The sequence below is a fragment of the Artibeus jamaicensis genome, unplaced genomic scaffold (assembly GCF_021234435.1).
Source record: "Artibeus jamaicensis isolate MK-2021 breed Jamaican fruit bat unplaced genomic scaffold, CSHL_Jam_final contig_2259, whole genome shotgun sequence".
NCBI classification, from domain to species: domain Eukaryota; kingdom Metazoa; phylum Chordata; class Mammalia; order Chiroptera; family Phyllostomidae; genus Artibeus; species Artibeus jamaicensis.
In genome coordinates this window covers 8,324,290-8,350,064 of record NW_026521468.1, presented here as the reverse complement: position 1 = coordinate 8,350,064, position 25,775 = coordinate 8,324,290, and the positions used below count along the sequence as shown (strand labels likewise).

Here is a 25,775-nt window from a genome sequence, read left to right as displayed (position 1 = left end):
TCTGAGCCCACCTTCCCTGGACCCCCACTCCAGGGGCAGGGAGTGTGCAGGCAGGCTCCCAGCGCCCGCACCTGTCCCCGAGCTGACAGATGGCTGGTCCCCTGGGTGTCCCCTCGGGTCTCATTTCTGTGCACAGACAGGCAGCCTTCCTCGCCTGCAGCCCCAGCTCGCTGCTCCCCGCTCCGGGCTAAGCTGGCCAGGAGGGGCCCCAAGGACCACCTCAGAGCACTGGGGACACTGTCACGCCCTGTGTCTGGGCAGGGCAGGCCCTGGGCTGTGACCACGAGGAACGTAAGGAACTGGCTGTCTTTTCCAGGGACCGTTTTTTCTTCAGGATGAAGCCCTTTCAAACCGCACCTCCTCCCCAACCATGGTTTGTCCCCCTGGGGGACTTGGGTGGCCCTCGGTCAGGCCAGCTCAGCACTCTGGACACCTTCCCCTTCCTGGGGAGCCTGTGCCCCACCTTCTGGGCTCTCTTTGGTAGACGGGAGAAGCCCCTCTCACCCCTCCCTGCAGAGCACAGCGTGGGCTTGTCGGGGGCGATTCTTCCGGGTTGGGGGCTATCTCAGGCAGGTTCCTCTTAGCAACAGCCACTGCCCCTCACAGCAGGGGCCGTGTGGTCACAAGGGGCACCTGTCCTTCTCCGACTCAGTCTGGGGCCACGTCCCCAAGGGCAGTGGGAAGGGGCTGTGCCATCCTGGGGTTGTGGGCAGGGGGGCAGGCCGGTGGGCAAGTCCCGGCCGCTGGCTGTCCCTGGGCCCTGGGGCACCCATGGCGATGCCTGGGGTGTGGCTGTGTGGCCGGGGCCTCTGTGTTCTCTGGTGGGGCTCCAGGAAGCGGCATCCCCGCCGGCCTGCCCTTGTGTATGGCTGTGCGCCGTGACCAGCCAGTGCCCTGGGGTGTGGCAACTCTGGTGAGTGGCACCCTAAGCCCACCATAGTTGGGCCAGGCCCCTGCTGGGCTTAAGCGAGGCTCTGGGTGTCCTGCCTACCCCCAGTTTGGGGGGAAGGGCGCATCTTCAGAGACCTCTCGCCCTCTGAGGTCAGCAGACACCAGCACAGTGGGATCCTCAAGGTGGGCTGGCCACTGGTCACCCCCAGACTGGCAGGCCCCCTCCCGCCCACCCTCACCCCTGCATGCCTTGTTCAGAGGGACCTGTCGCGCTCCCTGCCCCTGTCCCAGCACTGGACAAGCGAGGCCAGGCAACCCAGGGTGCATGGCGTGGGCTCCTGCCCCTGTGGCTCGGGTCCTCTGCTCTTTCCCAGAGGAGGGGTCTGGCCTCAGCTCAAGAGGCTAAGGGGAGGGTCCGTGGAGCCTGGCGTGCAGGACGAGGGTCCCAGGCTCTCCACTTGACCTTCCCCAGGCCGCAGGGCTTTGTCCTGTCCTGTGAACCTCCTCCCACTGGCCGAGGTCCAGGCTCATGGCTGGCCTGGAGGCCTTGGGTTCAGGGGCCCTGGAAGGACAGCAGGTTCAGTCTCCAACTCCAGGGCTGTGTAGGCAGAGCCTCCCCCTGAATCCTAGCATCAGGCTTCCCACCCTGCACCTGATGAGCACCCAGCCCAGGTGCAGGCACGTGGCCCTGGCCACACGTGGGCAGCGCTGGTCAGAGGGCCAGAGTTGTGGGGGCAGGGGAGCCCTCCAGGGCGGTGTCACTGGCCCAGGGGGCAGCAGGGCCGCTGAGGTCCCAGAGGTGCATAGGGAGAAGGAGGGAGTGCAGGCCTCCAAGAAGATCTGCAGCCCTAAAGCCCCAGAGGTCCAGCCCTTCCGTGTGCCAGCGTGTGCACGAGTGTGCCAGCGTGTGTGTGCTCACGGCAGACCCAGGTTGCACAGAGCCGTCTGCACCGAGGCTGCGGTGGCTCAGAGGCTCCGGACAGAGGCTGCTCCCCTGCCTGTGCCCTGACTGCACAGGGTCCGCCCCCCCTCCCCGGTGGGCAGGATGGGGAGGCCCCCGCCGGGGACGCCGCCTGTCATCCTGAGGCCACACCGGGATGGCAGCCCTTTGCCGCCCCTGCCAGCAGCGGCCCTGGGACCTGAGCCTTGGCTCCCAGCCGGGGCCCCCTCCTCCTGGGCCACCCACGGCAGAGAAGCAGGACCCCACAGGGGCTGCCTTAGAATGAGAAGGACGCTCTCTCCCGAGGACTAAGCAGCCCTCGCTGTCCTTGCTCAGTCCCTGCCCACTGCTCTGTGGGTCACGTCTGTCCCCACTCTCCCGCCCAGACTGGCGGCCCTGTTAGGGGTAGGTGCCCCTCTCACTCCCGCTGGGCCTGGGCAAGGGGCTCTGCTCATCCAGCGGGGAATGAGTGGGCACGTGGCAGATGCAAGGAGCAGGAAGCTCGCCGCCCTCTGACCCTGCTCCCGCAGGACGAGGGGCCTTCCTTGGTCCCCAGGCCGCCGGCCCTGCTGTGCTCGCCGCTGCCGCCGCTGGGGGCAAGATGGCGCAGCGGGGCTCTGAGCGGCGGCGGGGACGGTGCCTGGGGGCGGGGCCACCCTGAACGCCCAGCGCTGTCACTCCGGGCGGGGCCGCGGCTCCATCTGCAGGGTGGTCTCTGTGCGGCGCGGGTGGGGCGCTGCGTGCAGACCGGACCCGCACGCTGTCACTGAGGCGCCACCCAGAGGGCCCTGGGGCCGGACTCCAGCGGCCCCTGGACCTGCGTGGTCAGGCCCCGTGCAGGCCTGACCCCGCGCGCGGGCCCGGCGTGTCCCCTGCCACTCCGCGCACCGTTTCGTATTCCTGCGTGCCACGGTGCCCACCCCCGCACGTGCCGCCGTGCCCCCACCGCGTCTCCACATCTCCCCCGGAGTCTTCTGACCCGGAGCCACTGTGACCCCTCCCCAGTCTCCGCAGACCCCCGCGTCTCCGCCTCCGGGTCGCCCATCCTGCGTCTTTGTGCCCCCCCAACCTCAGTTCCCCCCCAGCCTGTGGGTGTCCCCTCCGCACATCTCCCTGCCACCCCCTCCCCTCTGCGTTGTCGCGCACCCCCACGGCTCCGTGTCCCTCAGCCTCGCGTCCCCGCTCCACGCGTCTTGTCCCCCCCCCGCCTGCGGTTTCCCCTCCCGCGCATCTCAGTGCCCCCTACAGCTGGAGAGGCCCCCCCACCGGCCGCGCGCGCTCCCGCCAGTGTTTTCGGGCTGCACCAGCCCCGGAGCCCCGCGGCGCCGCGGCCGGCCGGGCGGAGGCGCCTCGTCTGTGACCGCTACCCGCACCGCACCGGCACCCCGCCCGCTCCAGAGCCTGGCAGCCCCGGGGTGGAGAGGCTCGGCAGGCCGGACAGACAAGGGCGCTCGCACTTGCGGTGGCGGCGGCGATGGCGCGGCGCGGGTCGGGGCCGCGGGCGACCTGAGCGCAGCGTCGCCGGGTGCCCGCGCCACCAGCCCTGGCCATGTCGTCGTCCTTCTTCAACCCCAGCTTCGCCTTCAGCTCGCACTTGGACCCTGGTGAGTGCCGGCAGCACCCCTGCGCTGCCCCAACCCGCTGTCCTGCCGGGGTCCCCACTGCAGACACGATGCTTCCTGGACCGCTGGTTCCTATTTTGCATGGAAATTAACCCTTTCCCCGTGCTGAGTGGAGCTGCCGCAGGGCCGGCTCACTGGCAGGACCCCCTAGAGGCCTGGGATCCGCCTAGGTCAGCGGGCCTTGGGGCCGGCACTCAGCACAGCGGCAGCCGGTGGGCAGCGCAGGTTCGTCCCCCAGCCCTGTGTCTCTGGGTGTTTCTGGCACAGGCAACCAGGGCAGGAGGGCCTGCGTTTGCCACAGGGCTTCAGAGCAGAGGACAGCCGGGACTGAGGTGCCCGGGGAGGAGTGGGAGTGTGCCCCCAGGCCCAGGCCACTGTGGCCCTTCACCGATCCAAGGTCTAGGGGCAGGAGACTCGTTCCCTGGGTAGGAGCTGGGTCTGGGAGCTCTGCCCGCCCCCTGGCAGATGGCACTTGGGGGTGGGAGCCATGGCCAGCCCAGGGGACAGAGGGTCAGAAGAGATGGGCCTTTGTGGGCATCCAGCGCCCTGGCCCCTGAGAGCAGGGGGGTTGGGGGGTTGCTGTCAAGCAGGCTGCAGGGGACCTGGGCTCAGGCCTTCATCCCTGCTGGGCTGGTGGCCCTGGCAGGGTGTTTACCATGGGTATTTGGCCTCCTGGTGGTGGTGGGCAGCTGGGGTGGGCAGAGGGGGCCAGGGGCAGAGCTGGTGACCTGCCTCAGCCACCTGCCAGCTCCATCCCCTTCCCCAAGCCGGAGATGGAGCCCTTCTCTGGAGCTGGGGCCCAGGGGCCCAAGTCCCACACACAGGTCCCCGGGGCTCTGGCACCGGCGAATCCAGCCGAAGCAAGGCTGGGGGAGTGGGAGGGGCCCTCCTGAGCCCCTCCCTGTAGCAGGGCCCAGTGCCTGCCACGTGGGGACTCTGGGGGGGCCCCCTGGGTGCGGCCCCGCCTGCAGGTAACGCTCCCCCAGGACGGAGCTGGCGGCCGGGCTGTCTGCTGGGCTTGGCGTGTGGGTGTCACTCGCTCAGAACCAGCCTCCCAGGTGACTCTCAGGGCTTAGAGAACATAGTGTCACCAGCCAATGGCCCAGGCGAGAGCCCTTGCTGGACCCTGAGGGTGGGCGGTTGAGGTGGCCCGGGCCCAGGCAAAGGTTAGGGACAAGCACGGGTGTTCCAGGCAGTGTCTGCTGGGGGGTGGGGGGCAGCGGGGATGCAGCCCCGGGGGTGGGGGTTGGGACTGCTGGTGGGGTGCCAGGACAGACCCGGAGGGGGAGGCCCGCCCGCAAGCCCTGCCTCTCCCGTCTCGGTGGGACCCAGACGTGCTCTCTGTGGGGTCCTTACTCCCCGCACCGGGGGTGCTGGGCATGAACCCCTTCCTTCCCCAGAGAACAGCAGCCCTGCCCCGAGCGGCGTCTGGGTGGCAGCTGTGGCCGGTGTCATCATGATGTGTCAGCTCGGTGGTTCTCGGGGAACAGTTATCGGGGGGCGGGGGGCTCTCTGCTCTTTTGGGACAGTAGAGGGAAACCTGGACCCTGCTGTGGCTGTGGCCTCTGGGTGGCGGTGCCGTGCATTGGGAGGGCCGGGGGCAGGGCTCCTGGCCTTCGGGGAGAGGGAGAGGTGGGGTCCCCTGTCCCCCACACCCTGGAGTCCTCCAGCCCAGTCTCGTCCCCCGAGCCTCCATTTTCTCATCTGCAAAATGGGGTAGCAGTGCCGGGGCCGGGGTGAGTGAGTCTCTGGGGTCATTCAGGGCAGACAGAGGGGCTGGACCTGGGCAGACTGTCCTCGCAGCTTGGGCCAGGCCTGCTGCCTGGACGCTCCCACCCCCCACCATGGCTATTCCCAGAGAGGGGGCAGTGATGGCGGCAGTTGCCTAGAGAACAAATAGGGGCTGCGTTAAGAGCTCGGGCCTGGGGCCTGGGGGCCCGGTGCTGGGGGCTGGGCCGTGGGCAGCGCAGCACCAAAGGGCGGCCTCCCCGGGGTCCAGCCCTCTCCCAGGGCGTCGGGGACTTGGGGGCTGCAGTCGGCCACAGCCCTGTGACATGCAGGCTGTGTGGCAGGGCCGTCCTGGGCAGCCTGGGGCTGCCTGTCCCAGGGTGCACGTGGTGAGGCCCACAGGTGACCTCTCACCGTGGGCTGTGGTCAGCCTGGCCTTGTTCATCCCAGGCGAGGGGCTCGTGCCCCGCTGTCCTCCAACGGGGGACAGGGCTCCTACTCCCCCTCCTGCCTGGGCGCCTGGCCTCAGGCAGCTGGGGGACAGTCTACCTACCTGTGTGAGTCCCGCAGGGGAGATGGCGTCCAGGGGCCCTGACCTGGGCTCTGTGGAGGTCACTGCCCCGGGTCCTGGGGAGTCCTGGCAGGGACGGGGGTGTCTGCTGGGAGGCCCTCCCAAGGGCTCGTACTTGGTTCCCGCAAACTTGAAATTCATGATGATTTTGAACAAGGGGCCCTGTGGATTCCACCGCCTGTCTTACTGGGGGCCGCAGTCCAGCCTCAGGCCCCCCTGGCTCCACGGCCCCTGCGGAGGGAAGGAACCCGCGGTCTGCAGAGCACAGCTCGCACGCAGCTGCGCAGCCCGGTGCCGGCGGCCACCCCGCGGCTGTGTGCCGGGCGCCCCGCTCACAGTGCTGACAACACCCCACGTGGGGCAAGGCGCGGCGGGTCCCTCGGCTCCGTGGACGGAGGTCGCCCTCCGCTCAGGTCTGGGTGACACAGTGAACATTCCACAGCCTTCCCTCCTGGCAGCTTATTGAGACCTTTTCTTTTAAAAAAAGATTTTATTTACTTTTTAGAGAGAGGAGAAGGGAGAGAAACATCCACGTGTGAGAGAAATGTTGGTCCGGGCCACACCCGCAGGCCGGCGCTCAGTGGCTGAGCCATACCCGCCAGGTGGCTTCTCGACCACATGCACAGGGCTGTGTGGCCACCTCCACGGGGGATTTTAGGCCATTTGTGTCCCCACGAAACACCACTCGTGCCCGTGGTCACCGCCCACTCTGGCTGCTCCCTGCTGCCCCCCACCCCGGTCGCCTTGGCCAGACACTGCGTCCCAGTGTCTCGGGCACACAGGTCCAGCCTGCCTCTCGGGGCGCCTAGGGCCCGGCGCTGTGGGCCGTGCGTTCCTTCGCCGCCCCTCCCCACTCGAGCCTCTGCATCCTCGTCTGGCCGGCCCCACTGGCCACTTGGAGTCCTCGCTTCCCTCCTTGGTGCGTGGGTGTCACTCAGGTGCCCTGGGACCCGGTCCCATCAGCCGTGAGCGTCTCCGCCTCCGGTTGCTCCTCCCGGTCCTCTGCCCTTCTGGGACGCGTCCCCGCCAGGCGCGCAGCCTCCCGGATGCGTCTTCCTGACACTGTGCTCCTCGGCCTTGCGCTGGTGGCTGGACAGGGCCGGTGGCGGGGAGTCACAGCGCAGGAGTGTCCAGACTCTCTGTCCCTCCCCTCCCTGTCTCCCTGTCTCTCTCCCCAGCCCTCCCAGGGAGCCAGGTGTTACGCAGTTACCAGCACACCGCAGGTACAGGCTGCCTTGTGGCCCCGGGAAGCTGCCCGAAACGAGCGGTGGTTTCTGGTCTCTGGGGATGAACGGCCTGAAAGAGTGGCCCTTCCAAGGCCCCTGGGGCCTGCTCCAAGCGGGCAGGGCCAGGCCGCCCCCTGCCGGGCCCCTGGACATGCTGCTGCCCGCGGCTGAGGCTGAACCTGGCCTGGGCACTGACCCTGCAGCCCCCCACCAGCCGGCTTCGCGCCCGCCGCTCCACCCCCCCTGGGGCCCAGGCAGACTCTGAAGGCCCGTTCCCTCCCAGCAGCCCCCGTCCTCCACAGGGCGGATCGGGGAGGGGCGGTGAAGAGGTTTGGAAGGTTCTGCAGTGGAGGCTGTGGGGTGCTGGGGGGCGGGCCCTGGCAGTTGTGGAGGTGAGGTCCCGCTGCACGTCTGCCTGGAGTCGCCTGTGGAGGCCTGGACGGCAGACCTGGGTTTCCCTACCCGGCCGTGGTCAGGAGGGCCCGAGACCGCAGGGTGTGGGGTCAGCTGGGACTGGGGGCTGCCTATGACCAATGTGGACGCAATCCAGCTCTTGGGGTGGGGGGGCGGCCTGCAGATGTGGCCTCCCCCGGGACGCCCGGGGGCGGGGGGGCGGCTAGTACGTCTGACACAGTTGTGTGGGGGCACCTGCTCGGCCGCGTCACTGCCTGCCCCGAGAGCCAGCTCCCAGACAGCTGGGGCTCTGACTTGTGTCCCCACACCTGTGCTGTCTCCACCTGGCCTGAGAGACCCATGGGGACAGGTCGGGGGACGGGGGGCTGGGCCCGGTCCTGCCACTGGAGGCTGCCACCAGCGCCCGGACTGGCTTCCCTGTTCCTGCCGGCAGAGGGTGCCGGGCCCCTGCTGGGGGCCTTGTTCCTCTTGGAAGAAACTTGCACGGCTCTCGGGCAAACCTTTGCCAAGAAGCTCAGCCCCACAGGCCCCGGTACTGGGTCTGCCCCGTGGACAGCTTGTGGGGGCAAGGGCACTCGCTGCCACTGCCACGCCCCCAGGCTCCCGATACTGTGTCAGTGGGGGGCTGGGGGTGGGGGTCAGGCACGACACCGGCTGCCCTGGCTCTCCTGACACACCCTAGGCGCTTAACTCAGCGAAACGCCCGCTGGGTCACACAGTTCCTTCCTGCACGAGATCCTGTTTGCGACACCGGCGGGCTTGGGGGCAGGGGACCGTGCCAGGGTGTCCTCAGCTGCCCGGCGGAGGCCCCGCCCCAGCCCTGCCGGTGCCCCCGAGCGTGAGCCCCGTGGGTTGTGCCGCACCCGGCAGCAGGGCAGCCGGGGCACCAGGAATACTGCGGCTCACCCACCGGGCTGGGGCGGGCCCCTCCGACCTCCGGGCTGTGCTCCTTGGACACACGGGACCGCGGGGGCTGGGCCGGGGGCTCTGTGTCCTTCCGGAGAGTGGCATGCTGTCCAGGTGTTAGTGGGAGCCACGGAAGTAGCTCCCCAGGGACCGTCCTTGGCTGGGAGGGAAAGCGACAGCCTTGGGGGCCGCAGGACGCAGGAGCAGCTGTGCAGCAGGTGCGTTCTGAGGTGGGGGCCTGCGGGTGGGGGCAGGGCGCTGCCCCTGGGCGTTTGGAGCAGTTCAGCCTTGGGGGCTGTCTGAGAACACCCCCCCAGCCTCTGCAAGGGGTGCAGGGTGACCAGTCAGGGTCAGGACAGGAGCTGGGCCCTGGTGGCTGTGAGTGTGTGTGTGTGGGGGGTCTGGCCTGCGGGGGAGGGGCTCTCTCCACGGGTCGCCCACCTGAGAAAGGGCGTTGAGGCGTCTGAGAGGGCGCAGCGCTCAGAGCCCAGGCAGCCCTTCCTGCGCCGAGCCTGTCTAGCCCTGGCTGTGTCTCGGGGCACCTGCCCCTGGCCTGGGTGCAGCGCTGGTCTGGGGAGCGCAAGCGGGCAGAGGAACCCGGGCTCTCCTACGCTCCTCCCCCGGCTCCTCGGCCCCGCCCCTCCGGCCACCGCCGGTGGGCCCCGTGCGTCTGTGCGTGCTCTTCGGGGGTCACGCGGGAGATCCCACGCGGTTTGTCCTGCCCCGTCTGGCTGACGTCATCAGCCTGACACCCTCTAGGCTCGCCCGTGACGTGGCCCACGGTGAAGTTTCATTCTTTGCTGTGTGCTGCTCCACTGTGAACGGAGCCTATCTTTCTTTTTATTGAATATTTTATTGATTATTTTTTAAAGATTTTATTTATTTGTTTTTAGAGGGAGGGGAAGGGCGGGAGAAAGAGGAGAGAAACATCAGTGTGTGGTTGCCTCTCACGCCCCCTACTGGGGACCTGGCCCACAGCTCAGGCACATGCCCCGATTGGGAATGGAACTGGCGACCCTGTGGTTTGCAGGCTCCACCCACGGAGCCGCAGCAGCGGGGCTGTATCAGGTGCCCTTCATCTGCTCATCCACCGCTGGGCACTTCCGTTGCAGCCACGCACGGCGCCACCCCGCCGGCCGAGCGCGAGGGCAGAAAACCTTCTTACTGTCACCATCGTCACCATTTAACCCTGTGACCGCAGTAACTGGCACTGTTGCTGCCCCGTTAGGCTGGTTTTACCCCTGGAAACAGCCGAGCGAGCTCTGCGTGCGGTCTGCCCGTGGTTGGCGGCCGGGCCCCCCCCTTCCTTTTGTCCTGGACCGCGGTCCGCCAGGGCACTTGCTGAGGTCAAGTCCCAGAAGGGTCATCACTGGCCCCAGGGACAGCCGGGGTCCCCGGCCCTGTGCGTCTGGGGCCCTGTGACTTCCCAGGGGCCACCCCACGTGTCGCCAGAGCCTGGGCCTCGGGCCGGGTGCACCAAATTCAGCCAGAGCCGGGCATGGGCTTCCCCCCATGTCCCCCTGACTCGGGACGAGGCCGCGAGCGCCCCTGTGGGCCGGGCAGGCGGTGTTCACTCCCGGGCCGGCTGTCTGGGTTTCCCTTCCTCGAACGTGTTTTGAGGTCTTGGAGTTTTTTCCCCTTTTTGCTGGTTGCGTGCCCTACACAGCAATGGCACCAGCCCTGTGGCTCATTTTCTGTTTTTCCCAGATTGTTGTTGGCCTTGAACTGGGGTCTTGTGTTGGATGTGCATTTTTATGTTGACAAACGTGAATCTCTCAAGACTCTCACGTCGCTTTTAGCTGAAGAGCCCGTCTCCACCAGGAACGAGTTTTCCTCTAAGAGGCCCAGACGTGTGTTTGGGGCTCGGCCCGGAGCTCTTTGGCCGCGGCACCGTGCGTTCGAACCCGTGGCTCATTCATGTGTCCGCAGCTGGGAGGGCCGGCTCCCTGTGTCCGCTCCGCGCGCCCCTCCCACCCACCCAGAGCCCCGTCTCCCGTGGGGTCCAGAGGCTGAGGGACTTGGGATGAGCCCTGTGACCCTGAGGACGGGTGTTCAGGAACCCCCTCAATGGGGAGGCGAGCAGACCCGGTGGGTTTACCAGCCCCAGGTCCCCGGGTGGGACCACAGCGGCACCCAGTGGCTGGCCGAGGAGCTGCAAGCTGGGGCCCCAGCGGCCGCCCTGTGTGTCCATCTGCCTGCTCTGGCCGTGGGGTCCTGGAGCAGCGAGGGTGGAGGTGCCGAGGCCTCAGCAGGAGCCAGGGCTGGGGAGCTTGGGGCTTGAGGTAAGGGGAGGTGCCGAGGGGGGCCGGCCGCCGGGGCCCGCGCTGATGGCTCTCTCCCTGCAAACGCAGGCGGCACCCCGCTCAGCGAGCTGTCCTGGTCGTCCTCCCTGGCCGTGGTGGCGGTGTCCTTCTCGGGCCTCTTCGCCGTCATCGCCCTCATGCTGGCCTGTCTGTGCTGCAAGAAGGGCGGCGTCGGGTTCAAGGTGAGGCAGGGCCCGGGCTGTGGATGGGATCCCCGGGGGCCGGACCACACAGACCCTGGCCAGGGTCCCCCGGTCCCGCCTCCCGGGCTGCGGACACCAGGATCCCTCAGGGGGTCCGGCCCACAGCCTCTCTCCTTTGGGGTCCCCTCTGTGGGGTTGCGGCCTCATGCTGTCACGTTCCAGCTTAGGATCGAGCCCCTGGGGACTGGGCACAGGGCGGGCCCTCTGAAGGGTGAGGACAGGCCTTGCGGAGAGCCACAGTCCTAGCTGCTGGGGGAGGGGCCACCGGCCCAGTGCCCCTGCCTTTCCAGGGTCAGGGGAGGAGGGGGAGACATGCTTCCCGGCACCAAAACCACTCCGCTGCCCAGGACTGCCTGGCAGTGGGCCCGACGAGGACCGGTCTGGCTGGGCCAGGGCCGCCGTGGACAGCAATGCTGACACCCTAGGGCTGCCCAGCATGGTCCCCTGGACTGCCCTCCAGGGCAGAGCTCCCTCCAAGAGCAGTGGGCAAGGGGTGCCCCTCGGGTGCCGTTCTCCTGTCTTGCAAGCCCACAGGCTGCTGGGCGCCCCGAGCGGTGGTTCTGAGCAGGGAGGGCCCTGGGGGGGAAGCTGGGAGCCGGGAACCCTGACGCGAGGCCAGTGTGTGGGCCACGCTCCTGCTGACCTAGCACATGGCCAGCAGCGCCGGGTCCGCCCGCCCACCGGCAGCCCCGCCCTGGCTGGAGGTCAGATTCCTGGGCTTGGCGAGGTTGGGAGGGGGCCACCCAGTGGCCCACCCTGCTAGGTGGCCCCCACCCTAGCCATTTTAGAGGGACTAGCCCTGACCCCCGCACCCATCCCCTTGGGGGGAGGGCGGGAGGGGGAGCTGGTGCCCACCCGCTGAGGGTCATAGCCGGGCCCTCGCCTTTGACGGAGCCCACCTCGGGGGCTCGGCCACCCTCCCAGAACCTCGGGGGGGGGGGCCAGAGCCCTGCAGCTGGGGAGCTGGGCGCCGCAGTGGCAGGAGGGTCTCCGACCTGCAAGTGATGCTGGTGTTTCTGGAAGACCCTGGGGCCAGAGCTGGGGGTTTGGGGAAGGGCAGGGGCGGGGCCCGGAGTGGGACGAGGGGGCTGTGTGAGTCAGCCCCTCTTGTTCTCTGTGAGAACAAGGCCCCACACCAGGGCCAGCCAGGGCCCCTCCTACAGGCGCCCTCCTCACGGCCTGGGGCCGTGGTGCCGGAACATTCCAGCACCAGTGCTCCGCTGGGCGCCGACCGACCTGCCCGCACAGGGGGTCCCCTCGGGGGCTTTGCTGGGGTCGGGGCTGGCCGGCGATGCTCACCGTGCCCTACCTGATTGCCCGCTGCGCCGGCTCGCTCTGGCAGGCCATCCGGTGGCGCCGGCAGGTAATGGACTGGGGCCGGGGCAGGGCTGGGGCCACACACCGACGGGGACCCGGCAGAGGGCGGACAGTGCCCTTGCCCCACCCTCAGTGGCCCTGTGCCCCTGGGTGCAGACCAGGACGGGCCTGCAGGGACACTCAGAGGGCTTCCAGCTGAGAAAATCAAGGCCCGAGAAAGGAGGGCCCCAAGCCACACAGCGCCGGGCCCGGGCAGGTGAAGAGCGGGGACCTCCTGGCACCCGTCCCCACGGAGGCCCCACCCTGAGCAGAGGTCAGAGGCAAGGCTCTCGCTGCTGCATCAGGCCCAGGGGCTCTGCAGACTTGGGCTCCCGAGTTTGAGCTCTGGCCAGGAGGGCCCGCCCCCGCCAGACAGGTGTGGCGCGGCCCGTGACCCATCCCGGTCAAGGTCCCGGGCGGCCTGCAGGCAGATGGCTGTGGTAGGTGGCAGGGTGCTGGGCGGGGGTGAAGACAGGTGGGCTTCCTGCCCTGGACACTCGGGAGGCTGTGTCTGGGAGCCGGGGGCATTTCCTTACGGTCCTTGCCCCCACTTCCCTGCCCTGCTCCTGCGGCGGCTGCCCCAGGACAGGAGTCGGGGGCTGTGTCTGGGCGGGCAGCCTTGCTAGGGTGGCAGCGGGCTGAGATCGGGAGGCAGAGGCGGTGTGCCCTGGGGCCACGGCCCGAGACAAAACAATACTGGCCCTTGGGGACAGCTGGTGGCCCAGTGGGTGGAGGGTCTGTGGGTGTGTGTATGCCCCAGAAGCAAGGAGACTGGTGAGGGGTGCCAACCAAGGGGGTGGGGGCTTCACCTCCCAGCTGGAGGGGAGGTGGGAGCTGGGCCCGGGAGGTGAGAGGCCTTTCAGAGCCTGCCCCGTCCCCACCCGCCCCGGAGCTCACTGCCACCCCTGTCACCTCCGCCAGGAGTTCGAGAACACGGACGGGGAAGAGTATGCAGCCGACCTGTCAGCGCAGGGCTCCCCAGCGGCCGCCGCCCAGAACGGGCCCGACGTGTACGTCCTGCCCCTCACCGAGGTCTCGCTGCCCATGGCCAAGCAGCCTGGGCGCTCCGGTGAGTTGCTCCCAGGGGTCCGGGGGTGCTGCAGGGTGGGCTCGGGGCTCAGGAACCTCACTGCCCGGGAGGGGTGGTGAGTGCTGGGGGTGGGGCTCCTCGTGTCCCCGGGATGCCTGAGCCCAGACGCCCACTCAGCCAGCTGGCTGGCTGGCGGCCACACAGGGACACGGCCCCCCCCATCGCACCCACTGAGGGAGGAGGGGCTCTTGAGGCTCCCTCTGTGGGCGCTCGTGAATGGGCCTTTCACGCAGGCCCACCCACCTGCTTCTGTGCTGGGCCTGACCAGATGCCGCCCACCCTGGAGCCTTTATCATGGGCTGGGGACCCCAAGGCACTGGTGGGAGCCCCAGGGGAGATTTAGGGGCCACCGGCTGCCGGCCCAGGGCTCAGGGCTCCATAGGTGTTGCCTCTGCCCCCCAACCCCTGCCAGCATCTTCAGGGTACCAGTCAGTCAGGAATCAGGGCATTGGATCCGAGGACCCCCCATAAAGCCCTGAAGGCAGGCCCTGTGCTGGAGGGCCCCCAGCCTCCCTGTGTGGCTGTGGGGGTCTCCGAGCCTGGACCCCCACTGCTCGGCATTGGGAGCCGGTGAGGAGCCAGGGGCCACCCAGGGGACACTGCCCCAGGCTGGGCCCGTCACCGCCAGGGAGCGTGTGCCTGGGAGTCTGAAGAGTCTTCCAGCCACTGGAGTTTTCTGCCGGTCTCAGGGGTGGCAGGGCTCTGCCCCAGAACGCCCGGGGCCCAGGGCCTCCCCACATAGAGCCCCGCCCTGTGTCAGCGTCAGGGCTCCAGGGGCTTGTGGGTCTCCCCGAGGTCACGAGACGCCCCTCAGGGGGTGACACAAGGAGACGTTGAACAGACACAGGTCTGTGACTCACAGGGCCTGGAGGCACAGGCATGTGGGCCGCAGGAGGTCAGGGCAGAGAGAAGCCGGGCGCGGCCCAGGCTGCTGCTCTCACGGGGGCGGGCACTCACTTGTTAATGGTGAATTTAAAACACAGGAGCAGGGATTTAAAGCCCATGAAAAAAAATACCCGAGGGGCCCAAATGGTCAGTCATTGAAAGCAGCCAAGATTGCCCTCCTCCTGCCCCCAAACCAGGGGCCTGGTGGGGGCAGGGCCCTGGGATGGGGCGGCTCATGGCCCCCCGAGCCCCGAGCTGGCCCTCACTGAAGGGGGCACCTGGGTCATGAAAGCTGAAGTCAGAAAACATGGAAAACAAAAATCACAGGGGCTCACAGGACACCCCGAATCCCGACTTCTCCCCCTCTGCACGACCGTCCCCAGTGGAACGGCCGGGCAGCCCCAGCGGTGATCGCCTGCTCTCTCCATTTTTGCAGCCCTGACCTCAGTTTTACTCTGGGCCCCTGCTTCCAGGAGGGGAAGGATTTTGGGTGATGCTGGGGGCAGCCCCCTGGAAGGCAGAGGGCAAGGACCTGGGCGGCAGGGAGGCTGACCCAGGCGACCCAGGCCCCGGGCTCTGTGGCCCTGCTCCTGGTGGAGCCTGGCACCCTCGCCCCAGCCGGCATTCTCCTGAAGCTGGGGGGGCAGTTTTCCCACTGGGGCAGCTGCCTAGCTCCCACCTCCGCCTCTGCCCCACCAAGACCACTGAGCCTCCTCAAGGCAGCCCTGGGCCTGAGGGGCACTGGCAGGCTGGGGCTCAGTGGGAGCAGCCTGGGACTCGGGGTCCAGTAACCACCCCCCAAATTCTGCTCTGCATCAAGGTCAGCATTCCCAGGGCCCTCCAGGCAGTTGGCGTGGGAGCAGAATTTGGGGAATCCCTAGGGCACAGGAGGGCACGGGTGGGCCCTGCGGCCCTGGCCCTTCCCCCTGCTGACCTTGCCCCGCTGGCTGGCAGGAGAATGGGCCCAGTGTGCCCCATGTGGGGCGGGGACAGCAGCCCCCAACAAAGGGGCCTTTGGCATGCCTGGCCCTGGAATGCCAGCCTGTGGCAGGGGTGAGGGGACGGGTCCACTGGCCTCCCTGCCGCCTCCACTGCAGTCACACTGCAGGCCCGCGCTGCCTGAGCACTGTCCAGCTCTGGGCCCCCAGCACAGGGCACGGCCTCCCCGGGCCCTGGTAGAAAGATGCCCGATGCCTCTTGCAGGTCCACGGCTCCCCTGGGCAGTCAGCACCCACCCTTGATGGCCACCCCTCGGGGTGGCTCCCAGAACAGGCCAAGGGGGCAGCTCATCGAGGGGCTGAGGGAGGGCAGATGGGGTAGGGGCAGAGGCTGACCGAGGTCCCTGAGCCCCCGCCCCTGCCCCCGTGCAGCACAGCTGCTCAGGCCCGCAGGCCTGGGCCGGCACGGCCTCCTGTACCTGGAGGAGATCGGCCATGGCTGGTTTGGGAAGGTGAGTTGTGACTCCAGGGCGGGGAGCGGTTGACATCGAGGGCCCCTCTCTTGCCTGGAAGATGGATGGGGCGGGTGGAGACAGCTTCTCCTGGGAGCTGCCCCTGACCTGGGGTCCCCACCCTGCTGGGCCCCTGACAGGGAGCTGTGGTCTGCAGCCCCTCTGTGCTTTCCTGGGTCCGGCACTGGGAGGGGCGTGGAGGGGGCTGGAGGTGGGCATGGGGAGTGGCGCCCCCCCACCCCCCCCAGCCAGGGCAGGGCAACCATGTCCTTCATCCTCACTGGGGCTCCCCCGAGCAGACAGGATGTCACAGCCAGGGGGTTCACCGGGAGGGGTGCAGGCCCCCTTTTCAACAGCTGAAGCAGGGCAGAGAGCGGCGGTGCCCTCCAGGGAGGGCGGTGACACGCGTCCCCGCAGGTGTTCCTGGGGGAGGCGAACTGGGGCCTCAGCAGCGCCCAGGTGGTGGTGAAGGAGCTGAAGGTCAGCGCCAGCGTGCACGAGCAGACGCAGTTCCTGGAGGAGGCCCAGCCCTACAGGTGGGTGGCACCTGGGCCAGTGCGGCAGGCGGGGTGTGGGCTGTGCCGAGGCGAGCTCCGCGCTGCCCCCCCCCAGACCCCTCCTTGTCTGTCTGCGCCCCACCCTGCCCTTCGTGGGTGTCAGGGGGCAGCCTGTTGGCTCCCGCAGGGCCCTGCAGCACAGCAACCTGCTCCGGTGCCTGGCCCAGTGCGCCGAGGTGACGCCCTACCTGCTGGTGATGGAGTTCTGCCCCGTGGTGAGTCGCCCGCCCCGAACCCCCATGTCCGCCCTGAGCGTCCCTCCGGGATAGGGGGGCGGGCCCAGTGGCCCCACAGGGAGGACTTTGCTGAGCCGGGGACCCCTCTCTGCACTTTGCCGGCCTCATATTCCCCTACAGCCCCACGGCCTCCCAGAGGCCCCTGCGTCTGTGAACTGTCCCCAGGTCCCCCCACAGGCCCAGCTCTGCCACTGAGCTGAGCTGCCTGCTCACAGGGAGGCGCCCTTGGCAGTCGTGGGGCCCCGTAGGCCTCACTGCCTGCTTTCTGGACTCCTGACCGAACCCTGCCCTTGGCCCTGCTCGGAGCTGGGTGGTGTCGCCGGTCAGGGTGTGGCCCCAGCACACGGCTCACCTGCCCGGGGCTCTGCCCTGGCTCAGCGTCACCGCTCACGAGGCCTGTCTGCTGCCTGCCACTGGGCCCCAGCGGTCTGTGCGGGGAATGTGGGCTCCCTAGCCCCAGGGGGCTGCCTGGGGAATGTGTCCCCTTGCCTGCGGTTGCCCCGCAGGGAGCCAGACCCGAGGTGGTGGGCCCAGCGGCTCCCCTGTTTGCCCCAGCTGGCCCTGCGTCGGGGGAGGGGCTGGGCGACTGCAGGTGACGGTGCTGCCCCTCTCGGCAGGGGGACCTCAAGGGCTACCTGCGGAGCTGCCGGGCGGCGGAGTCCCTGGCGCCGGACCCCCGGACCCTGCAGCGCATGGCCTGCGAGGTGGCCTGCGGCGTCCTGCACTTGCACCGGCACAACTTCGTGCACAGGTGAGGGCGCCGCCGCGCGGAGCGATTCCATTACACAAAACGCACCAGGCAGCTGGGGGCCGGACGCCGCTTCGCGCTGCCCAGCTGGCCCGGGGCAGAAGCGCCACAGGGCCGAGCCCCGGCCTCCGTCCCGGCGGCGGACCCGGCCACCCTGTGACCCCACACTGGACCTCCCTCTCCCGTCTCCCTCAGGCCTGGGGCTGGGGGGCGGCTCTGTCCTGCTTTGGGCCCTGGCCCCTTAAGTCGGAAAGATGGGGGCGCGCGAAGAAGCGACGGAGGCCCCGGACGCCACTCGGGCCGTCCTCCCCAACAACATCCTGGTGCTGAGTGACGGCGCAGGCGACTCCAGCATCAGTGATTTTGTTGAGGAGGGCGGCCGCCAGCCTCACGCCCACAAGCACAGGCCTGTCCGCGGCCCCCGCGCTGCCGGCGGCGCTGGATGTGGGCCTGCCCCGCCATCTCCCCGGTCCCCACGCCCAGACCCCCACCCCAGCCCCGGCAGGCGGGGGAGACCCCCGCAGCCAAAGCGTCGGCCGGGCTGGAGGCGGGGCCGCTGCAGGCAGGCGGTCCTCACCCTCGCCCGGCCCCGGGCCCCCTGTGGGCAGGGCGGGACCGCCCGGGACTCGTGGGACCGCGGTTCCCGTCGGCGTCTCCCTCCGGAGGAGCCGGGGTGGTGGGCAGGAGGGAGGCCCCAGACTCGCAGGGCGGGCCGGCCCCGAGGCTGGTGTGGGAGAAGGGGCCCGTGGGCCGGGGCCCGGGGAGGGGCCGCGGGGCCGTGAGCGCTGAGCCTGGTCTCCCTCGTCTACGCTGGAAGGTCCGAGCCCCTGTCCGCGCGGACCCCGCAGGGCCCGGAGGGGAGGGCGGGGGGGGGCAGCCTCTCCCAGGCCCCTGGCCGCCCACCTGCGGAGCGGAGCCGGGACGCCCGTCTGACCAGCGGCCCAGCCCCTCGGGGACCTGGAAGCCGCGGCCTGTGGGGCCCACTGACCCCAGCCTCCCGCTCCCCAGCGACCTGGCCCTGAGGAACTGCCTGCTCACGGCCGACCTGACGGTGAAGATCGGTGACTACGGCCTGTCCCACGGCAAATACAGAGTGAGTGGGCGGGGCCTGTGCGGGGGCGGGGCGGGGCGGGGCGGGGCCTGCGCGGGGCGGGGCCTGCGCAGTGACGCTGCCCGGGCCGCAGGAGGACTACTTCGTGACAGCGGACCAGCTGTGGGTGCCGCTGCGCTGGATTGCGCCCGAGCTGGTGGACGAGGTGCACTGCAACCTGCTGGTGGTGGACCAGACCAAGGCCAGCAACGTGTGGTGAGTGCGGTCCCGGGGTCCGCCCGCGGCCATCAGACCTGCTGGCTGCCCTGCCCGTTGGCAGAGCGGGTGTCCGGCGAGGATGCAGGGACTGAGCCCGCTCACCGGGCCAGTCGCTGTGCTGAATGGATGTGCCCTGGCTGCTCAAAGGTCACTGTGTGAGGACATGCTCGGCTGTTCAGCCTCATTGCCCTGTAGGAGGTGGCCACCCGTGACCCCAGGTGAGGTCACGGGAGTGCCAGTGGCCCACAGCCGTGGGCTGGCAGGGCCTACGGAGGAAGCCCTGCCCCTCCAGGACCCCCTAGACCAAGGCCCGCCAACATCAGGAGGCAGAACCCTCTCTGGGGGAGGCCACCCCGCCCGTTTCCACACAGAGGGGCTGTTCCAGGACTGCTGGCGGGAGGTGCCGAGCTGGGCACGCTGAGCCCCTGGTGCAGCCTCTGAGACTGGAAAGGCCATCCCTGTCTCCCCCTCCTGCCTCTTCCCCACCCCCAGACCTTGGCCTGGCCTCCCTTCAGCTCCTGATGGACACTTAGAGCTTGGACCCACGGACCAACCCCCTTCCTGAGCTTATCCTGGGCAGCCCTCCCAGCCGCTGGGTGGTACCCCATAGTGGACACCCCATTCCCTCTGATTCTCCCCTGCCCCCGCACCCTGCTGCACATGGAACGGGGTCCCCTGGATGGTCCCCAGGCCAGCGTGACTTCACTGTCATCAAATCTGCTTTGACCCTCATGCCCCCAGCCTCCCAGGACAGTTGGGTGAAGCTGCTGCCCCCTCCACTCCACAGAAGGAGCCCGGCTGCTTTCCCCCTGCACATTCCCCAGTCCACACCGGTTGACCCGGGACGTCCCGACTGACCCCTCCCTCAGTCTTCCCACAGCCCCTCCAGCCTCCACTGGCCACTGAGGGGACGGGGAGCAGGGCCAGGGCAGCTCCTGGACCTGGCGCGGGGTCTGTCTGCACTGTGGAGCGCAAATGAATGAATGAGCATGTGCAGGGACGGGGCTCCTTTAAGGCCAGGCTCCATTTTATTTGCTTCTGCGCCCAGGGCACAGGCTGGGCCTGGCCGGGCGGCACATCCGGCCTGTTCACTGGAGGCACGCCCCCTGGGTGGGGGCTGGTGTGATGACAGGATGGTGTCCCACGCCCCGAGGTCCTGTGTGGTGGTGCCTTGCCAATGGTACCAGCCTCCTCCGATGGCCATCGCCCCGCAGGTCCCTGGGCGTGACCATCTGGGAGCTCTTCGAGCTGGGCGCCCAGCCCTACCCCCACCACTCCGACAGGCAGGTGCTGGCCTACGCCGTGCGGGAGCAGCAGCTCAAGCTGCCCAAACCCCAGCTGCCACTGATGCTGTCAGACCGCTGGTGAGGACCCAGTGATGCCAGGCTGGGATGGGGTGTCCTCGGCAGGAAATGGAGGACAAGCGGGTGCCCGGAGTGCCCACAGAGGAAGCCACTCCCAACCACTGCTGGGTCCCACACTGTACCCTCAGGGCCACAGACTCCTCACTCAAAGCACAGATTCACCTGCTGGCGGTGGGGGTGGGGGTGACAGGCCCTTTGTCGGCTCCCAAACTGCTGTGCCCGCCTCTGCCGAGATCTGTGTTCTTGTTTAAGCGGGGGAATCCGTTAACTGCCTTTAAGGATTCTCAGTGTGAGGAGGGGGCCCCAGAGACCCTTATGCGGATGGGCTCACTCCCACCTGGGCTTGGGGGCCGGGGAGGGGGGACCCAGGAGGAGAGTGGGGAGCGGCCTGAGCCCAGCCTCCCGCTGTGCAGGTACGAGGTGATGCAGTTCTGCTGGCTGCAGCCGGAGCAGCGGCCGACCGCCGCGGAGGTGCACCTGCTGCTCTCCTACCTGTGTGCCAAGGACGCCACGGTGGCGGAGGACGAGTTCGAGCAGCGCTGGCGCTCCCTGCGGCCAGGCGGGGGCGGCGCGGGCCCCGGGTCGGGGGCGGCCCTGGGAGGCGCGGGCGAGCTGGCCGCCGCCTCGTCCTTCCCCCTGCTGGAGCAGTTCGCGGGCGACAGCTTCCACGCCGATGGCGACGACGTGCTCACAGTGACTGAGACGAGCCGTGGCCTCAACTTCGAGTACAAGTGGGAGGCAGGCCACTGCGGCGACGCTTTCCCACCGCCGGGAGACATGCCGAGCCCCGGCTGCGCGGTGCGCCTGCAGGAGCTCTGCGCCCCCGACAGCGCGCCGCCGGGGGTGGTGCCTGTTCTCAGCGCGCACAGCCCTTCTGTGGGCAGCGAGTACTTCATCCGCCTGGAGGAGCCGGCGCCTGCTGCGGGCCACGACCCCGATTGCGCTGGCTGTGCCCCTAACCCCTGTGCCGTGGCCCCCAGTTCCGAGGGCAAGGACCACGACAAGGACTTAGACGGCAGTGCTGCCACCTCGCTGGCCATGGAGCCGCTGCTGGGCCAGGCGCCACCTGTGGATGGCCCCCGGGGCCACTGTGACCACTACCCAAGCAGGTGCAGCGCCCAGGACCTGCCCCGCCCCTCGCATGCCCCCTCGCCCAAGGGCCTGATGCCAGTGGAACCTGGAGATGAGGCTGGCGGCTGGGGCGTGGCCACCATCTGCCCGCCCTTATCTGAGGACCCACTGGGCACACACGTCTCTGGGACTGCAGGGGCCCCTCGGTCTGCCGGCAGGGAGGAGCTGGGGGAGGCCCAGGCCAGCAGGGCCACGCAGCTCGGACACTGGGGCTCCAACGTGTCAGCCAACAACAACAGCGGCGGCCGGACCCCTGAGGCGTGGGGCGCAGGCTGCACAGGGGGCGGCACAGACTGCTGCTCTGGCAGGAAGCAGCCCCTACGGGCTGTCCCTGAGCAGGGCCACCCCTTGGCCCTAGAGGACCCCAGAGAGCCTCCCCTTGGATCAGAGGGGGCCTCCTTTGGCCAGGAGTTGGGCCGCTGCCTTGACCTCCCCCACCTGCATCCTGCTGAGGGCCCACCACCTTCCAGCAGCCTATTCACACCCCCCTGGAGAGACGCAGCTGGTAGTGAGGGCAACACCCCTGAGACAGAGCGCAGGCTTGTGGAGGGCTCCTCCGGACCTCAGCGGCTCCTGGCATCCATCCCGTCCCCATCTCGAGAGGGAGCCCTGCTTCCCACCCAGGAGACCGGCACCTCTACCGCCTTGCTGGCTTCGCCCATGCCTGCCAGCAGCCAGGCAGCTGCCATGGAGCCAGCCCAAACACAGGACAGTGGCAGCAGCTCCCCGGAGGTGCCAGGCAGTGAGGACGAGGACACCATTGAGGCCACTTCCGGCGTTTTCACTGACGTGTCCAGCGACAGCCCGCAGGTGGAGAGGCGGAGTGTGACGCCGGCATTCCGCTGCCTACAGAAGCAGGTGGGAACTCCGGACTCCCTGGACTCTCTGGACATCCCGTCCCTGGCCAGTGATGGTGGCTGTGAGGTCTTCAGCCCGTCAACTATTGGCCCCTCCGGAGGGCAGCCCCGGGCCCTGGACAGCGGCTATGACACTGAGAACTACGAGTCCCCTGAGTTTGTGCTCAAGGAAGCGCACGAGTCATGTGAGCCTGAGGTTTTAGGGGGGCTGGCCTCGGAGGGTGAGAGCCCCGGGGCAGAGACTCAGCTCTCGGCCTCCCTCAGTGGCCTCAGTGAGAAAAACCCCTACCGTGACTCAGCCTACTTCTCTGACCTGGACACCGAGCCGGAGCCCCTGCTGGGCCCTGAGAAGAGGGGTGGGGCTGTTGGGCCAGGGCCAGATCTGGAGAGCCCGCAGAGCCCCGGGCCGCAGCCTGCACAGCCGCTTTCTGAATCTGAGGCACCTGGGGAGGCACAGAGCCCAGAGCCCAGGGAGGTGTCCCCATCACCACCGCCCGAGGACTCTCGCCCTGGACCAACCACCTGCCCCACAGACCTCAGGAGGGAGCCTCCCTGGGCCCAAAGCCCAGCTCAGGGGTCACCAATGCCCAGTCCTGGGCGTCCGAAAGTTTTCCTGCTGACTCCCGTCCCGCGGAGCTCAGACAGCCAGGGCGCTGAGCTCCAGGAGCCCCAGGGACTGCAGTCAGCCCTGCAGGAACGGACAGGGGCCCCGGGCGCCCCCAGAACCCCACTCTGCCTGGCCCTGCCGGGACTCCCCGCAGCCCCGGAGGGCCGGCCAGAGGAAGAAGAGGAGGACAGCGAGGACAGCGAGGAGTCGGACGAGGAGCTCCGCTGCTACAGCATCCAGGAGCCTAGCGAGGACAGCGATGAGGAGGCGCCGGTGCCTGTGGTGGTGGCCGAGAGCCAGAGCGCGCGCCACCTGCGCAGCCTGCTCAAAATGCCCAGCCTGCTGTCCGAGGCCTTCTGCGAGGACCTGGAGCGCAAGAAGAAAGCCGTGTCCTTCTTTGACGACGTCACCGTCTACCTCTTCGACCAGGTGGGCGGCTGCCCCAGGCTTTGCGCGCAGGTGGGGGCCCCCGGCGAGATAGAAAGCGGTGGGAGTGGCCAGTGCTGGCGGCCCGACTCACAGGCTGCTCTGACCTCGTAGGAAAGTCCCACCCGGGAGCTTGGGGAGCCCTTCCCCGGAGCCCAGAAGTCTCCCCCCGCGTTCCTCGCGGGCAGTCCCGGCTCCCCCGGCGCCCCCTGCCGACCGCGACGGGACGAAAGCTCACCCCACGGCTTCACGGTCCAAGAGGGTGAGCTGGAGGCGGGGCCTCCCGGGGCGGGGCGAGGTGCCATGGGCGGGGCCTCTAGGGCGTGACCAGACCTCGCGTAGTCGCGGAGTGGGCGGGGCGGCGGGGCAACGCGACGAACTGGGACTTCCGGGGCCCGGCTGGCTGCGCCTAGGGCGGCAAAGGACCCTTGCAGTCCGCGAAATTCCGTGACCTCCAGCCGTTTTTGCAGGGTCACGATTCCAGTGGGACCACGGCGTCCCGCAGGCGTCGCCGGTCCCGGAGCCGGCGCTGGCCCCGCCCGCCGCGCCGGCCCCGCCCACAGCGCCGGCCCCGCCCTCCAAGCCGGCGGCGCCCGCCCCCTTCTCGCGCTTCACGGTCTCGCCCACGCCCGCGTCTCGCTTTTCCATCACGCACGTCTCCGACCCGGACGCCGGCCGCGTGGGTGGTGAGCTGCGACGGGACTGGCGGGAGGGTCCGGCGAAGCAGGGCAGTGCAGCGGCAGGCCGAGACTTGTTTCCTTCGTACGAGCTCCGTGTTCGGACAGGGCAGGGAGGCTTTGTAAGAAGGCTCTCGCGCAGGCCAGCCCCTCTGGGCCCTTCGGGAGGCCTCGTCTCCCCGCCTGTTGCGCCGAGACTGGACGCTGAGCGCCTCCACCTGCCCTCTGCCCGGCCTTAGCCCCCCCCCCAAAAAAAAAACACAACAAAACCCTGCGGCAGCCCCTGCTGGTCTGCCTCAACCGCCGGCCCCACCCTCCTTGCTGACTCGGGACCCCCGTACGTCTCAGACCCGCTGGTTTTGCCCGGCGGGCCGCACCAGGGGCCTCAGCTCGCTCTCCCTCCGCGGTGCACTTCTCTGCCGGCCTCAGACCGGTGGGCTCCTCCCGCCAGGTGGTCCTGTAACCCCGCCAAGTTCTCGCAAGTTCTGCTTGACTTAGCCGAAAGCCCACCTCCACTCAGCGCCTCCTGGTCACCTTGTTCCCCAGGCAGACCCAACCCCTTCCCCCCTGTCCTTGCACAGTTGTCCTGAACAGACCCTGAGCCAATGAGATCACCAGAAGGCGAGTGCGCGCCGCTGTCCCGCCCAGGCCTGTTTCCCTACCTGTAAAAGGAGGGCTTGGGCGGGGAGGGGGGGGGGGGTGGCCTGTGGAGCTCTGTTGGGCTCGCATCCGGGCGGACAGGTGGGCATGGGGGGGGGGCGCCTGAGGGCCCTAGGCGGGAGTGGGAGTCCTGGAGGAGGAGCTCTTTCTGTCCCAGCCTATTCCTGAACTCAAGGCCTGTCCATCCTGTTTGCCAGGCCCTGCAGGAGGTGCTGGGGGTATCTGTAAAGAAGCCTGAGGCCCACGTGACCCCCCTGGAGGCCCTACTCGTCCTGCTCCCGCAGCAGCGAGGATGGTGACCAACTGTGTGGGGCTGCAGTCGGCGAGGTTGGTAGCAGCTTGCAGCACTTCGGTGCCCCAAGCAGCGCAGTGGACAGCGGAGCGCTGTGCCCGCCAGCTGGTCTGCCCTGGGGGCAGGATTCACCTCGGACACTGGATACACTGCTGTTTCCTTGGGGAAGCCCCCCAGCCCCCACCCGGCGGCGCCCCTCTTTGCGGTGTTCCCTGTGCCCTGGCCCCACACCGCTGCTTGGCCTCTGAGGCCTGGGGGCCTGCTCTTGGCTGCGGGCCCTCACAGGCCCCGCCCACTGTTCCGGGTGGTGCATTGCAGGGCGCCGTGCCGCCACCCTGGGTGAGACACCAGGCCCAGGCCCGAGGGGGCAGCCTCTCCCTGTGCCCTTAGCCCCTTCCGCCTGGTTCTGGGCATTCAGTGCAAGGACAGGCCCTGGGGCTCAGGGGCCCCGCCACCCTTACCTCAAAGTCTGTGGCTGTATATTTCCCCTTCACTGACTCCACTAGACCCCAGCCCGCCCTCCCCACAGAGTCTGGTAAGACTCCTGCCTGGGGCTTTCTGCTGGAACCAAGGGGGCAACTGGAAAGGGGGGGAACTTCCAGGCCCCACCTCTGCCATCTCAGCCTCATTCTAGAGGTGCCCCCTGCTGTCTGGTGTGGGTAGCACCCCTCTGCAGGGTACTGCCCAGCTCAACGCCAGAAGATAGTGGGGACTGCCCCCACCGCCCCCGTCAGGGGTCCCAGGCCACAGGGATGAGGATGGGCAAGAAGTGGAGCTGGGAGGGGGCGGGGCAGGGCAGCACAGGGAGTATTTTTGTAACCACTACTGTCCGAGGCCGGCCGGGGTTATGGTTTTAAGTTATTGTTGCCAAAGAGATGTAAGTTTGTTGTTGCTTTGGGAGTGTGGGGGGTGCTTGGGTTTGTGTTTGTCAGTTCGAAGCTTAGGATGCGGTGCCATTATTTTCTTGATCCTTGTTTGTTTTCTAAGAGAAATCGAGCTAAGAACAAACAGCCTTCAGGCTGAGTGTTTTCTTTGCGGGCTCGGCTGTGTTGGGGTGGCGTGGGTGCCCCCCACTGCCCTTGGTGAAGGGAGACTGACCTGGGCCCCTGGCATGCCCAGGTGGGCTTTGCTCGGAGCAGAGTGGGGGGCTGGCCCCGGGAAGGATGAGGAGGGGCCGCAGACACCCCCAGGAATCCCACCCCCACAGAACCTGTTCCTCAGCACAAGGGGGCAGTGGTGGGCCGCTGAAACCATTTGAGGAGTTGAGGCTTCTGTGCACCCCCAGCCCAAGCAGCCACCTTACGCCCCATCTACCCCCCCGGGCAC

At 68.6% G+C, this 25,775-nt stretch overlaps 1 protein-coding gene and 1 long non-coding RNA gene across 6 annotated transcripts; one reads left to right on the top strand and one right to left on the bottom strand.

Annotated features, from left to right (window-relative positions):
• Positions 1-3,304: 3,304 nt before the first annotated feature.
• AATK (apoptosis associated tyrosine kinase) lies at positions 3,305-25,459 on the top strand. Of its 5 annotated transcripts, none has more exons than XM_053659475.1 (14): positions 3,306-3,435; positions 10,650-10,783; positions 13,082-13,229; positions 15,506-15,585; positions 16,003-16,121; positions 16,270-16,357; positions 17,008-17,129; positions 18,135-18,219; positions 18,311-18,432; positions 19,650-19,799; positions 20,213-22,823; positions 22,935-23,082; positions 23,291-23,506; positions 24,355-25,459. In XM_053659475.1, exons 1-14 carry the CDS (start codon positions 3,381-3,383, stop codon positions 24,393-24,395), a joined length of 4,119 nt encoding a protein of 1,372 aa, XP_053515450.1. In that variant the 5' UTR covers positions 3,306-3,380; the 3' UTR covers positions 24,396-25,459. The 5 variants fall into 5 exon arrangements, with proteins under 5 accessions (XP_053515455.1, XP_053515450.1, XP_053515447.1 ...); XM_053659472.1 differs by having other exon boundaries at positions 16,996-17,129; XM_053659476.1 differs by lacking the exon at positions 23,291-23,506 and having other exon boundaries at positions 16,996-17,129.
• On the bottom strand, positions 19,798-23,737 carry LOC128626575 (uncharacterized). The gene is made up of 4 exons (XR_008390531.1): positions 23,476-23,737; positions 23,059-23,229; positions 20,292-22,760; positions 19,798-20,071 (listed from the first exon to the last, which is right to left on the bottom strand). It is a non-coding gene; the product is annotated as an uncharacterized LOC128626575 (long non-coding RNA).
• Positions 25,460-25,775: the final 316 nt, after the last annotated feature.

Coding starts and splice junctions, on each gene's coding strand:
- AATK (XM_053659472.1), top strand. CDS start 3,381: ATGTCGTCGTCCTTCTTCAACCCCAGCTTCGCCTTCAGCTCGCACTTG. Junction 3,436..10,649: donor CAGCTCGCACTTGGACCCTG/GTGAGTGCCGGC, acceptor CTGCAAACGCAG/GCGGCACCCCGCTCAGCGAG. Junction 16,122..16,269: donor GAGGAGGCCCAGCCCTACAG/GTGGGTGGCACC, acceptor TGGCTCCCGCAG/GGCCCTGCAGCACAGCAACC.